General features: G+C 37.4%; 1 protein-coding gene across 1 annotated transcript in view; it reads right to left on the bottom strand.

Moving 5' to 3' along the window:
• Positions 1–1,660: 1,660 nt before the first annotated feature.
• spartb (spartin b) overlaps positions 1,661–12,861 on the bottom strand; it is a 54,708-nt gene continuing 43,507 nt past the window's right edge. Inside the window, exons 7-12 of the mRNA XM_046862462.1 lie at positions 8,872–9,069; positions 6,647–6,788; positions 5,297–5,491; positions 5,051–5,209; positions 4,163–4,253; positions 1,661–2,696 (exon numbers count right to left, since the gene is read on the bottom strand). Coding sequence (XP_046718418.1) covers positions 2,480–2,696; positions 4,163–4,253; positions 5,051–5,209; positions 5,297–5,491; positions 6,647–6,788; positions 8,872–9,069 — 1,002 coding nt within the window. The 3' untranslated portion in view covers positions 1,661–2,479. The remainder of the gene's footprint in view (positions 2,697–4,162; positions 4,254–5,050; positions 5,210–5,296; positions 5,492–6,646; positions 6,789–8,871; positions 9,070–12,861) is intronic.

Below are 12,861 nucleotides of genomic sequence, written 5' to 3'. Positions count from 1 at the left end.
CTAAACTTATTTGGTAAAAGAAAACTGTGTGTTTAAATATCAATATACACATAAGTAGCTCAAGTTCACCTGCAGGTTAATCAAATCACCCTCAATTTCATTCTTATTAGTTTGACTGGAATGAAAAATAACAAGATCAAAAAGATACACGATCAACACACATTCAATTTTCTGACACTGGACTTACTACTGCATAGAAATGCATCATTCAAATATTAGCTTTAGGTCAAAAGGAAGCATTACAAGATATAAAGAAAAAATTTAAAAATAAAACAATATTCTTTCTCCTACTATAACTAGCTAGAATTCCTCACTAAAAACGTGTAAAGTGCTTGGAAACAGAGTTAAAGCTTAAAGAGATTTTTTTTTCATCTGCTCAAAGCATTTAAATATAGAAATCCATTATCTAGTGTATAATCTATAATCTAGTGCAGCATGTCGACATAGAACACAAAGTGAAATATAATAAATATTACTAACGCGAAGAACAGTTTATTTTAGAGGCATATCACTAAATCAATCTGTACTTTCAAATATCTGAACACTCATATGTACACACTTTTCTGAGATTTCAGCCCAATACTTGATTCCACTTTGAAAACTAGACTCTATCCGCCAATCCTTATTTGCATATTATATATTAGATACAGTGGGGGAAATAATATATGATCCCCTGCTGAGTCTGATTTTGTGAGTTTACTCGCTTTACAAAGAAATGAACAGTCTATAATAGGAGTCACCAACATGGTGCCTGCGGGCCTTCAAGGACCACATGAGAAGCCCACGGGCCTTTCCTAAAAATAGCTGTTTCCTACTTTGTTAAATCATTGTTGATACTCATTATGAAAATCATTAACATGATCAATGTCTTCACATAGATGAATATCATTAATTATTGATAATAACAATAAAAAGTAAACTGAGCAAATTTGTTATTTCAGATCAAACTGGTAGCCCTTCACATTAATTGGTACCCAAGAAGTAGCTCTCAGTTTCAAAAAGGTTGGTGACCCCTGAGCTAGAATTATGTTTATTTTAACAAAGTAATGTGTATATATATATATATATATATATATATATATATATATATATATATATATATATATATATATATATATATATATATATATATATATATATATAATAATCAATTATCAATTTCAGTCATCAATGAATTTGTATTTGACAGGTCTACAACCTTTTGTGATATATATATATATATATATATATATATATATATATATATATATATATATATATATATATATATATATATATATATATATATATATACATATTTATATATTTTTTTTCTATTCCTTTTTATGCTATGATTTAATTTGATCTTGTCCCTGATGTCATTTGACAGCTCTTTGGTCTTGTCGATGGTAGTGGAGAGGTTTGAATGAAAGAGGTTGATATTAGAAGATCTTTCTTAAAGGGACAGGACTAATTTGGGTGTGTGGGGGTCAGAACTGTTGCTGGTTGGTAGGGGATCGAATACTTATTTCACTTAATCAAATACAAATTAATTGATCATCTGCATTTCAAGAATAGAATGCTCATGTAATGTCCTTATTGTCACTATTATGATAATTGCAATATAAATTGTAATTAAATACACAACCAATCGTGTTGCTAAAGAAAAATTTACACATTCTCAATCGACACTGTAAAATTTATTTAAAAAGGACTTAATTTTTTATCGATTTGCATTTGAGATTATTGGCGTAGAACGTCCATGAAGCAAGTTATTTCCTGTTTTCACCCCATTATAGCAGCTACAAACAGTCTTTTCAGTATTTGATAGTAATAGTGCAAAAGGGCTGGAAAGTTATTCTAATACACATACCATTTAGATGAGCATAAAGTTGAACAAATGAATGTTGAATGTGCTTTATAAATAAATATGATTTCAAGATTTATCATTAAGCTTTGGTTTCATTTAATTTATTTTATGAAAAAATCCTGCTCTGCTTCAACGTTATGATTAGATTTTTATGCGCTCTGTCCTGAAGCAGATTCATCATCCAGCTATGTCCAGGAAAAAGCATGAAGAATTAAACCTGCTTTTGTGTTCAGATTTTTCAGGCCAGACAAATAAAGGCTAAAGAAAAAAAAACATTCTCTGAATTCTACAGTAGACCACTATTACACTTTCACAGCTTTGTCGAGAATAAGGCAACCATGGAGACCTTTAAATCGGTTGAAATCTTAAAAAGAGGAGTTTATCAGTATAAAAATAGACCCAAACTACAATATATAGGCAGCATGTTGGTAAATAATGAAACGGTGAGAACCATTATTAACCTAGATTAAAGAACCAAGGTTATTTTTTTTAAATAAAACAAAGCAGGTCAGCATTAGTTCCACCATGGCTGATTTACAATAATGACACATCCGAACACCTTTTCCATGTCAAACAGACCTTGAACCATGAACCATGAACTGTGAGGCTTGTCCATTCAAATACAGAAGACTATTTCTTCTCTCTGGGCTTTTCCTCTTGTTTCTTCTCCTCTTGTTCCTCTCCGTCTTGCACTCTGTAGTCTTTCAGAATGGCGTGTGCCGTTTCTTTCCCCGTCTTTTTCACCATGGCCTTGACGCCCAGGTTGTCGATGTTGAACGCTGTGACTCCCACGTTGATGGCGGAGTTGACCGCGTGGTCGGTGGCCTGCCCTGCTTCAGCCCCATACCTTCACCACATAATCCACATTAGTTAAAAGAAGGAAATGTGGGGAATTTTAATAGAAAGGATAAAAAGGAGCGCAGGTTTAAAGCATGTAGTGTAAAGCATTCAGTCTTATATATTCATATATACATGCAGTGGCTCAATAGCATCGTGAGTGAGCGAAGCATAAACATAATAGAAATGCAATTAAATAACACTATTATGATTGTTTATGTAGTGTGTGGAATACAAAAAAAAAAGAAACAGATTTGTTTGATGTTGGTATTCATAGACAAACAGATCAAATTCGTGAAATCTCCGTTTTGAGTATTGTAATTATTGCAATAGTTATATATACTTAGCCACAACACCTTTTTAAACCAAGGCTTATCCCAAAGGAGGAAAGTGCTATCTGCCCTCTACTGCATACCTGACTGTTCATTACCACTGGGATTACCAGCAGAGAGAGAATTTTACGTTCTTTTTCTCTTAGATGGAGATGAAATGATCAGTATATCTATAGAATACTAAAGAATACTGTGTGCCATAAAATAAGCTCTGAAAATAGTTTGTAACATGCTTACATAAGGAGAGCATGATGTACAAAAATACTGTATTGTGGTTCTAGGATATATGTATTTACAGTAATACATAATATTTATTTTTTAATAACAATTTTAAAATAATACTTGGATGTACTTAATTATATAGAAATGAATCTAACACTGTCACATGGCCAAGCCCTATTTAGAAAAAAAATACTTTATCACTAGTATTGCATTTGTTGTTCTAGAAATGTTTAAATATTCTTTACTCTGTTAATGGTTTCTTGTTGTGAAACATGTGGCTTTCTGAGCTCCTGACTCTTTGCCCGACTTGGAAATTGCTATTTTGATTATGTCATGGATTTGTTTGTGGGTTTTAAACTAAAATTTACTCAAATTGCAATGGCATCTGTCTGAGCTTTCACTATACAGCATGTAGTAGGCACGAGTGAGCACAGGTGGAAAATTTGAGAAATCTGCAACTGTTCATTTTCAGGAAGCAATATTCAATGAAAAGTAATACTGAATTAGTAACTGCAAATAAATGGGAATTAAAGAGAAGTGTTCAGCTAGAAAAGGGGTCAGATCCCATCACCAATACTGTTATTAGGAGCACCTGATATCACTCACAACCACAATTAGCCATAGCAGTGCTTTATATTGTTAATAATTATCAAGCGGGATACGGTTAGAGCGACTTTTTCTCGTTTTGGGAGTCTGATATTTTCTCTAGCCCTCTGAATCTGTAAACAAATAGAGGAAAGAGATGTATAGGAAAGTGAATGAGTCTGTGTAGGTAGAGGCAGCGTTAAAACAGCAACAGATTAACAAAGTGCGAATAAGATTGGTATTAGGAGATCGTATTCAGTTAAAGTGTATGGTTTTATCTTTAGGAAATCCATAATGATAAAAAAAACTGTACTTTCCTGAATGCTTTCTTACTCACTTGTGCTTGACGGTGGTGACGGTCTCGGTGGCGACGCTCTTCGCGATGTTCTTGGCGGCGATTTCCAGGCCGGTCCACATCGTGGCAAATCCTGCACAGGAAAAATTTAATGAGATGCGCCTTTTAAACATTTTAGTCCAGAATTTGATTGACTTCTCAGAAAGAACACAACGCTCTGCTTTGCATTACAACACATTATAGTGCATTATAGTGTATGTTTTACGTTTGTGGACACCTGACCATAAGATTCATGTGCTTTTTCCACACAAATGTATATGTCTTTGGATCAAGTAGCATAACATTTTCTCTTTACTCTAACTATGTGACCCAAACCTGTTACATCATGACAGTGCCCCTGTTCACAAATCCAGCTTCATGAAGATATGGTTTACATATAGCTGAAGTGGAAGATCTTGAGTGGCCTGCAATAGAGCTCTGACCTCCACATTATTGAACACTTTTGGGACATCTGTTCCTGGACTTTGTCACCCTTGTGTCTGAATGAATTTCACACACATCTCTACAAAGACTCTCTAAAATCTAGTGCAACATCTTCACAGAAGAGTGGAATTAATGGGGACTAAATGTGAAATGCGATTTTTCAAAAAGCACGTACCAATCTTTTGACCAGGTGTCCGCAAACTACCATCCATATAGTATTTATAAATTATATATATATATATATAAATACTTTTATATGTAAATATGTTAATCAAATACTCTTGCACTTAGTAGAACCTTTATTGGACCTTTTCCTATGTAATGCACTCTTTATATGTGTAAAAACGGTTTACAACAAACAAACAAAAATACAGATTACAATATTAAAATATGATCTAGTTTTGAAAAATAAAATCGACCACATGCAAAATTTTTATTCAATATTACCTTGAACTCCACTTGCAGCAATCACCATGGCCCCATCGATATTGGATCGCCCGTCCTTATCTTTCTTCATGGATTCTGGGATGAGTTTACCTCCGTGTTTTTTTACATGAGGGGCTAGCTCTCTGCCCACATGACCAGCAATGGTGCACAGCCCATCCACTACAACAGGAAGTGTTCAGAAGGTGTAAAAAATAAAACTACTACTAATGAGATATCTGGGATGATCAGTGTTGGTAGATGCTTTACCCAGAAACTGGCTGACTTTCACAGCTCCTCCTGTGGCTTGCTTGGCTACGTGCAGGCTTTTGGTGACCGTAGGGCTGACTTGGGTGGGCCGGTCATCAGGCGTGATGTGTTCCCTCAGCTTGGATGCTCCTTTTTGGATGGCCTTCCCTGTGTATTCTGCTCCCTTGGTTAATCCCCAGCTCAGCCAGGAAGCTCCTGCGAAAGTATTACAACAATCACAACCATAGCAGATTATACACTACAATATATAGTCTCATTCAAAATGGTCCAACTACCCGAAATTAGGTCAATCAACCATGCTTGAAAGCCAACATGCAGCTAAACACGGTCATTCAAAATCTTTTGTGCATTTACATCCAGTTAGTGCAGTCCTCAGGGGAGGACAAATCATTTGTCCATTAGCTATCCCACTTTCTCAATGGAAGTGTGCTGTCCCATGTTTTTTTTGGACAGGAATGGACACTGCTAAAACACAGCAGCTAGCGTGAGATAATTAGCCAAGCTCATTAACACAGACTGAAGGGAATTAACATGCAACTGAACATTCAAAACATTTAATCCCGTAACAAAAAACTTTTGTTGTGCTGACAGGAGCCTTACGGATCAGTGATTGAGTTTGTTTGTATTACAAATGTTCCCCGAGTTATGATGGCCCAACGTACGATTTTACGATCATACGATAGCAGTACGACAAAATTGTAAAAAGTTTCACATGACAGGCAAACGTAGCGCATGCTCCGCCCTCCACTTGTGAACTGGTGCTTGTCCACTCACCCGCTGCCACATATGTATATACAAGTAGCCCCCGAGTTACGAAATAGATAGGAACCGGAAAAGTGTTTGAAAGTCGATCAATCGTAAGTCGATAAGAGTGAGAGTGTAAATCTCGGTTTTGTTAAATTATACTATGCTAAAATTGGAACGAAGAGCAAACATGAAAAATCTGCGTAAAACTGGACAAATCTGTCACAGAGACGTTTGACATACGGCGATGCGACGGCGATGAGAACAATCCACCCTACTCGCCAGATTTGGCTCCTGTGGACTTTACCTCATCCCGAAGATGAAGTATCCGCCTCAAAGGTCCCCGTTTTGACACCATTGCGGATTGCAGAAGGTGCTTGACACGTTTCGAAAGGAAGACTTCCAGGACACATTTCCAAAGTGGCAGGAACACTTAGCTCTGTATCGCTGTTCAAGGGGACTATTTTTATGGTGATGGTGGGTAGCATAGATACATGAAGTACTTTCTTGTAAACAGAGCTCACCTAGAAACCTTCTGATCCAACCTCATAATATAGTGTGACAAAAATATTGATCCAGACCTAAATGCATGTCCTCAGATCCTACCTGTAAGAATCCCATGAGCCACTTTCTCGCTCCACTCTGGAAGTAACTTCTCCTCGTCAGTAGAGGGCACCTCTTCAGGCCTTGCTGGCTCTATGGGCACCTTCTGAGGCAGGTCAATAATATCTGCTGCTGCCTCAGACGGCTTGGACACACATGAAGGTAGAAAACGGTTACAACATGACATTATGCACATCGCAGCACCACTCTAGTGCGGTCACTAAAAGCAAAAGGGGACAATAAACTGCTTGGGAAAAAAGTGTATCTGTAAACTGAGTACAACTCTGCAATTCTAATTTTCCACGTTATGTATTTTCATCAAACGACTGTTTGGGCGCTTTGTGCTCCTCTGATCGCGGTGCTTTGTGCAGTCAGTCAGCAGATGCACGACTTCACACAACGCACTGTTATTTTTAAACAAAGCGAGGGATTGTACCGGCACCCACTTTCAAAACTGGCAGTGATGCTCTGTGGCACGATGAATCCGGTACGTGGTTTTTCCAAAACATGTGTTCTCAAACATTTATGAGGCGGCAGGTTGGAGACAATGAGTTTGGAATGTTTGTTTATGCTAGGTGACAAAACTGAAGAATCGTAGCATTGAGTCACTGTTGAACTTTGGATCTATTTTTAGGCCGACCGATTTCCGCCTTTGTTTGTTGTCATAATGTCTAGCAGGAAGACTAAAGCAGCACCAACTCTACCCTTCACTAACACAAGCTACAGAAAGCAGAAACGTATTGCAATTGGAATTTAATTAAGTGTCAAGTGCCTTACAGTATTTAACCCAAACCTTGTGATACAATCAAAATGGAATTTCTTAACTTGTAAATAGAGACACCATGATGTGATGTGGCACAAAAAAAAAATGATGTCACAAAATTGCAGGTGAACATGTACTACGTAAGAAATAAACCCAGATGGCATATTCTAGCGTAGCAGAACTTCTGTTACCACTTTCTATAACATATGCATCTAATTCCCTTTTATACATTATATCCAGGGTTTCTGCAGTTTTCACCAAGTCAAATGAAATTTAAAACCTATAGTGGTTCGAAAAACTTACTAAGGGAAAACAAAATCCAAAACAACATGGGCCTGTGTGAAAATGTGTTTGACATGCTGCAATGAGTCGTTCGAGGGGTCACGTTCACTTCAAGAGCAGAACAACATCACTGGAAGACGACTGGAAACGTATTTGTAAGAAATATTTTCACCATTCGGTTTGGCAGAAAATACAAAGGCACTTGCAATTCACAATATTCCAAACTTCATCCTGGTACCTGTTTAAATAAATCTCTTAATCTCTCAAATACGCCTGAAATCTGTGGAGAGGAGAAGCGATGCATTAAATCAGGCCCAAGGATGCATTAGGATCATGTTGGTATAAAGTCTGAACAAGGAACATTATGGATGGCATGTTGATGTAATACATCTAGGATACCATATATAAATCGTTCATAAACTTTGCTGTCTCGTAAATACCGTAACTTTAGCAAGTCGTATTGTAAAAAGAGAATTAAGTGGGAGCTGTCTTTACAACAGTTTACTATTACAAAATACAATTAATGCTTTATGTGTTACAGTGTATGACATTCAACAGCTTGAAATCAAATTCCGTGTTGTGAATCAGTTCATTTGCTGAGACAGCGATCTTGTTCGTTAGAAGTGTCGTGATAAATCACAGCTCTGACATTTTTAAGCAGTGGCTCACTGGTTGAAATTCGGATGTTTAAGATGTCACTGCTGGGCCTTTGAGCAAGGCTCTTAACCATCAAATGCTCAGTTGTAGAAGTCGCCCTGAATAAAGGCATCTGCCAAATGCTAAAATTACGTACATGGCAAATGCAGGTGAACTGGGATGCAGCAAAAGGCGACACGAAATGACAGCTAGTTAGTAAGTTGGTTAGTTTAACTTTATTGTCCACAGACTGGAAATTTTCCTTCGGCTTTACCAAATCACACAAACAGTATCAAATTTTTTTTTTAAATGTTCATGTGTGTTATTCTTGGACACTTATTCAGCTAAGAAGGCAGAAAAGCTTTTTCACGTGAGAGCGAGCTGAAAATTCATCAATGTTGGCAGCTTTATACGACAAACAGGCATAGAAATGCTTAAAAACTTAATAGAAACCTGTGCAGAATATGGGTACACGTTTCAGCAAACCTTATCTGAGGGCTAAACATTCTAGCGTTTTTTCTGATCTAATGAACTGGCAAAATCTCACCTGGACTCTCAAGTCGGTCAGTTGGGACAGGAGTTCCTGGAACAGGTTGCGTTCTGCCTGGGGCAGCTCAGATGATAGCACCACGCCTACATAGTAGCCTGGAGAAGGAGCCATCAAATCAGGGAACATGTAAACTCCTGTGTTACACAGCAGGACTGGAGAGTCAGTGGTCATGAGAGGGTAAAGCCAGTCACACACCTGAAATCAGTGCAAAACACCTGTCAGTCATCTACTCATATACAAGGACTTACTACAGATTTACTATATGTGTAGTGTAAATACTAAATACTTTGATTCACTACACTGCCAGCAAAGCAGGGGTGTCTGATTTAGAACTGAATTCAGTGATACTTTTAAAGCATAGGAAATAAACAGTAAAAAGAAAGATGTCCCCCCCAAAAAAATACAAAATAAATAAAGTTTTCAGCCAAACAACTACAAATAAACTTCTAAACGGATTTTGCGATAGCAAGATTATCTCAGAAAAGTGTATTGTGACAAAACTGATCACAATATTCATATTATATTGGGATATCACCCATGTATACACGATCAGGGAAACGACCCGAAGGCCATTCGAAGTCTAAATCAGGAAACACCTAGCACCTTGTACCTGGACTTCTCTCACTGTTTCACTTTTCCTTCGCTGCAGACTTGTTTTACACTATTGAATGTCAGTTTAACTGTGGACTGGCACGGCGCTGTGTCACTTTTATACCAGCACATGGACACTTTAATGTCAATCACACTGGATCACTCTAATCTGTACTTCTGTCAAAATCTGTCGCACACATATCCATCCCCTTTTGTGTGTGTGTGTGTATATATATATATATATATATATATATATATATATATATATATATATATATAAAATGTCTATCTATCTCATACACACATTACTAATATACAGTGAGGAAAATAAGTATTTAAACACCCTGCTATTTTGCAAGTTCTCCCACTTAGAAATCATGGAGGGGTCTGAAATTGTCATCGTAGGTGCATGTCCACTGTGAGACATAATCTAAAAAAAATCCAGAAATCACAATGTACGATTTTTTTAACTATTTATTTGTATGATACAGCTGCAAATAAGTATTTGAACACCTGAGAAAGTCAATGTTAATATTTGGTACAGTAGCCTTTGTTTGCAATTACAAAGGCCTGTAGTTTCACCAGGTTTGCACACACTGCAGGAGGGATTTTGGCCCACTCCTCCACACAGATCTTCTCTAGATCAGTCAGGTTTCTGGCCTGTCGCTGAGAAACACAGAGTTTGAGCTTCCTTCAAAGATTCTCTATTGGGTTTAGGTCTGGAGACTGGCTAGGCCACGCCAGAACCTTGATATGCTTCTTACAGAGCCACTCCTTGGTTATCCTGGCTGTGTGCTTGGTCATTGTCATGTTGGAAGACCCAGCCTCGACCCATCTTCAATGCTCTAACTGAGGGAAGGAGGTTGTTGGACATGCACCTACGATGACAATTTCAGACCCCTCCATGATTTCTAAGTGGGAGAACTTGCAAAATAGCAGGGTGTTCAAATACTTATTTTCCTCACTGTATACTATAACATTATTATTATTATTTTTTTCCCTGTGTGTGTGTGTGTGTGTGTGTATATTATATATATTTTTTTAGTTATACTTTTAATATAATTGTATTCATTTGCTCTTTTATATTTATATTCTATTTACATTTTTTTACATGTTGGACAGTCGTAAAAAAAATAATAATAATAAAGCATTTAACATGTCGTACTCTGTATTAATGTGTATGTGACAAAATTTGAATTGACTTTGATTGGTATGTGTTTTTTTTATCCCGTTCCGCAATTAGTCTGCATCTTTTATAATACCTTCCACTCTTCTGGGAAGATGTTCCACCAGATTTGAGTGTACTTGTGGAGATTTGTGTGAGATTCATTCTGCCACGAGGGTGTTAGTAAAGTCAGGTACTGATGTAGGTGAGGTGAGAAAGCCTGAGGTGCAGTTCCAAAGGTGTTTAATATGACTGAGGAGGTCAGAGCTCTGTAGGAGCTCTTCCACTTCAACCCATGTAAACCAGATCTTCACGGAGATGGCTTTATGAGCAGTTGCATTGGCATGCGTTTTCAAAAATGCCTTTTTGACTAATTAGAGAGTAATTTAAATAAACTTGAGACAAAAACACAAACAAAAATATCTCTATGTGGTTCTCCCCCGAGCTCAAGCATGAGGCACAAACAAAACCCTCCCCTCTGTGCAGCAACAGAGAGAGTGTCCATATCACACCATCCATCACATGACTATAATAAATAAAAAATACAGGATGTTGCATTAGAGACTGCACTTTAAATGAGATGACCTAAAACCCAATACTGCTTTCACACGTCCTGTTCAGGAGAAAGTTCTTCTAAGTATACATTTGCTCTTGATGGCACTCAGCTCTCACACACTTTAGGAAATAAGACACAGATCATTGAGCAACACCAAGCTGTTTATAATGTAAGGGCACTGTTTAGGATTACTATCTAAAACTAATTAAAAAGGATGAGAAAGAGCAGGTACACTATACGAACAAAAGTTTGTGGACACCTAACCAGAAGTTTGGTATGTGTTTTTGAACATCCCATTCCAGAATTAGTTCCCGTTGCTTTTATGATATCCTTCACTTTTTCTTACTAGATTTTGGCATGTGCTTATGGAGATTTGTGCTCATTCTGCCACAAGTGTGTTAGTAAAGTCAGGTAAAAGAGTAAGAGAAAAATGTATGCTAATGGATCCAAAGACGTCCTATACAATTGTGTACATCCAACTTTGTGGTAACAGTTTGGGGAAGAACCACATATGGCTAAGGAAAAAAAAAAAAAGAAATTGGGTGTCCCAATACTTTTGACCCAACACTGTATAACTAAAGAAATGTTAAAACGAGCTTAATTCTAGAAAACAATCGATTATGAAATACATTTTTTTTCCCTAGTCTGTTACAAATTTCATCTGGAAAGTATTTGAAGTGTTTCAGCCGCGTCTCTTGTGCGATTCGTCTCCACTAACGAAAACAACAAAACTGATTTGGTTTTTCGTCCATGTGGCAATGGATTCATATTTAAACCGCTCGTACGCTCATCCGAAAGGCATGCGCTCGTCTTTATCTCTTCCAGAATGACTTTTCCTAACCCTGAGGTCATTCCAGGACATGCTGAAAGATAATGAACAGTGAACGCACGCTCATGTGATCGTTCAGGGGCAAATGGACAGTGGCAGGACTGATTATGTAAGCGGTGTTTGTGAAAGCGAGGGAAAGGGTGGTGTAGGCGGAACTGGTCGGTCTGGATGTCTGCAATCCAAGAAAGTGCATTAGCACATGAGGCCTTCTGTTATCGTTAGAGGAGATAACGGCTCCAGGACACGCTTTAGTGTCTACCATAAACATCCAAACTACACTATACTCTAAAAGTCCATACTCTTTTTCTTTTCTCCATTCTTCTCAGCAGGAGCTAAACTAAATGCTAAATATGATTCAAATCTGGTGATTGACTTGGCCAGTCTAGAACCTTCCACTCTCCCCCTCCCTTCTTATGTTTGCCTTGTGTTTTGGGAAAACACTGTATGATTCATTTCCTCCCAATCAAATTGGATGCATTCTTCATAATATAGAAGACGGAGGATGTTTTACTGCTGCTGTGTTCAATTATCGAACATAAATTCATTCCAAAAGCAGCCACGTCCACTTTGCTTGACTGATGAGCTCGTAACTTTTGGATCATGACCAGATCCTTTCTTTCTCCACACTTTGGCCTGTTCATCCAGAACTTTTGTGAACTTTTGATTGGCAGCTTTTATGGCCTCTATATTCCTGGTCTCAAAGTTTTGATTGAATAAGTTGATTGTGAAATCTTCACCCCTGTCCCTTTGGAGGCTTTTGGTGACATCACAAACTGTTGTTTTGAGATTTTTTTTTTCCTTCATGGGTTCTTCTTAATTTCCCCATTCTTGTGCAATAACTCGGTT

The sequence above is a fragment of the Silurus meridionalis genome, chromosome 12 (genome assembly GCF_014805685.1).
Source record: "Silurus meridionalis isolate SWU-2019-XX chromosome 12, ASM1480568v1, whole genome shotgun sequence".
NCBI classification, from domain to species: domain Eukaryota; kingdom Metazoa; phylum Chordata; class Actinopteri; order Siluriformes; family Siluridae; genus Silurus; species Silurus meridionalis.
The sequence above is the reverse complement of the archived record's forward strand: the minus strand, read 5'-3'. Positions and strand labels throughout refer to the sequence as shown.